This window comes from Rhagoletis zephyria, unplaced genomic scaffold, assembly GCF_001687245.7.
Source record: "Rhagoletis zephyria isolate East Lansing unplaced genomic scaffold, Rhagoletis_zephyria_1.1 Rzeph_scaffold_07184, whole genome shotgun sequence".
Classification (NCBI taxonomy): domain Eukaryota; kingdom Metazoa; phylum Arthropoda; class Insecta; order Diptera; family Tephritidae; genus Rhagoletis; species Rhagoletis zephyria.
In genome coordinates, this window is record NW_016164267.1 from 25,036 (window position 1) to 25,934 (window position 899).

The window sequence follows — 899 nt, forward strand, 5'->3', positions numbered from 1 at the left end:
TTGGTTAAAACTGCTCCCATTAATACCGATAGTAGACCTTGCGTTCACCTATAGGTTGTAACGGTCTAAATGTGTTCCACAGCTTGTGATTAAACTTATCACGTGCCAGCCAAAAATTATTCAACTGGAAAATATTAGAATTGTGGCATTTTTTTTTAATTAAAATATATGTATATGTATCTCTCACGCACATGTAAAACCGAAATCGGTAAGACTCGGGATAAACTATCCATGTGACGGCCTCGGAGCATGGCGGTGTTGTCAGCGAGCCTTGATAAGTATAAAAGTGGTCACGATTGATATTTCCCAGTAGCGAGCCAAGTGGAATTAGTCGTTGTGTAGCTACGGTCGATTCATAAAGTGCAACAAATGGAACTGAGTTGAAGATTGTATTTAGGCCCGGAGAAAAAATATCAAGTGCGAGCTACAAAAATATTAGAGGCGCAATTGCATTGAAAAATTCGAAGTGAAGCTGCTTGTTAAATACCTTGTCGACTTTGAAGAGCACGGCTATTACGGATATGCCATCCTCGAATGCAATCGCTTCTTCCATGCTGGCGTATTTGGTATTTTTGTGGACAATATGCATTTCGAGATCATAACGTTTCTGATTGATTCGATGGTCGGAGCCTTTGGACAGCGGTGAACCCCAATGAAAGTGCACTTCTAAAGCTTCGTAGACACCGTTTAGTGAGCCATTGCTAATGAATGGAAAACCGCCTTCTATCGTTGGGGGTATATTGAATTTAACTGGCAAAAAGATTGCAAATGTTCAGAAAAGAGTTATGTTTCTTTAAAAGAATATGTAAATGTATGTAGTTTTGTAGCAGTTATAGAACTAAATAGCAAATAACCGATAGTTTTTAATGCAGGGCATTTATACTCACTTGTGGATCCAG

The 899-nt window shown here is 38.9% G+C and overlaps 1 protein-coding gene across 1 annotated transcript in view; it reads right to left on the reverse strand.

Moving 5' to 3' along the window:
• Positions 1-899, reverse strand: part of LOC108373963 (carbonic anhydrase 2-like) — a 4,749-nt gene continuing 3,850 nt past the window's right edge. Inside the window, exons 4-6 of the mRNA XM_017629908.1 lie at positions 488-756; positions 192-424; positions 1-124 (exon numbers count right to left, since the gene is read on the reverse strand). Coding sequence (XP_017485397.1) covers positions 121-124; positions 192-424; positions 488-756 — 506 coding nt within the window. The 3' untranslated portion in view covers positions 1-120. The remainder of the gene's footprint in view (positions 125-191; positions 425-487; positions 757-899) is intronic.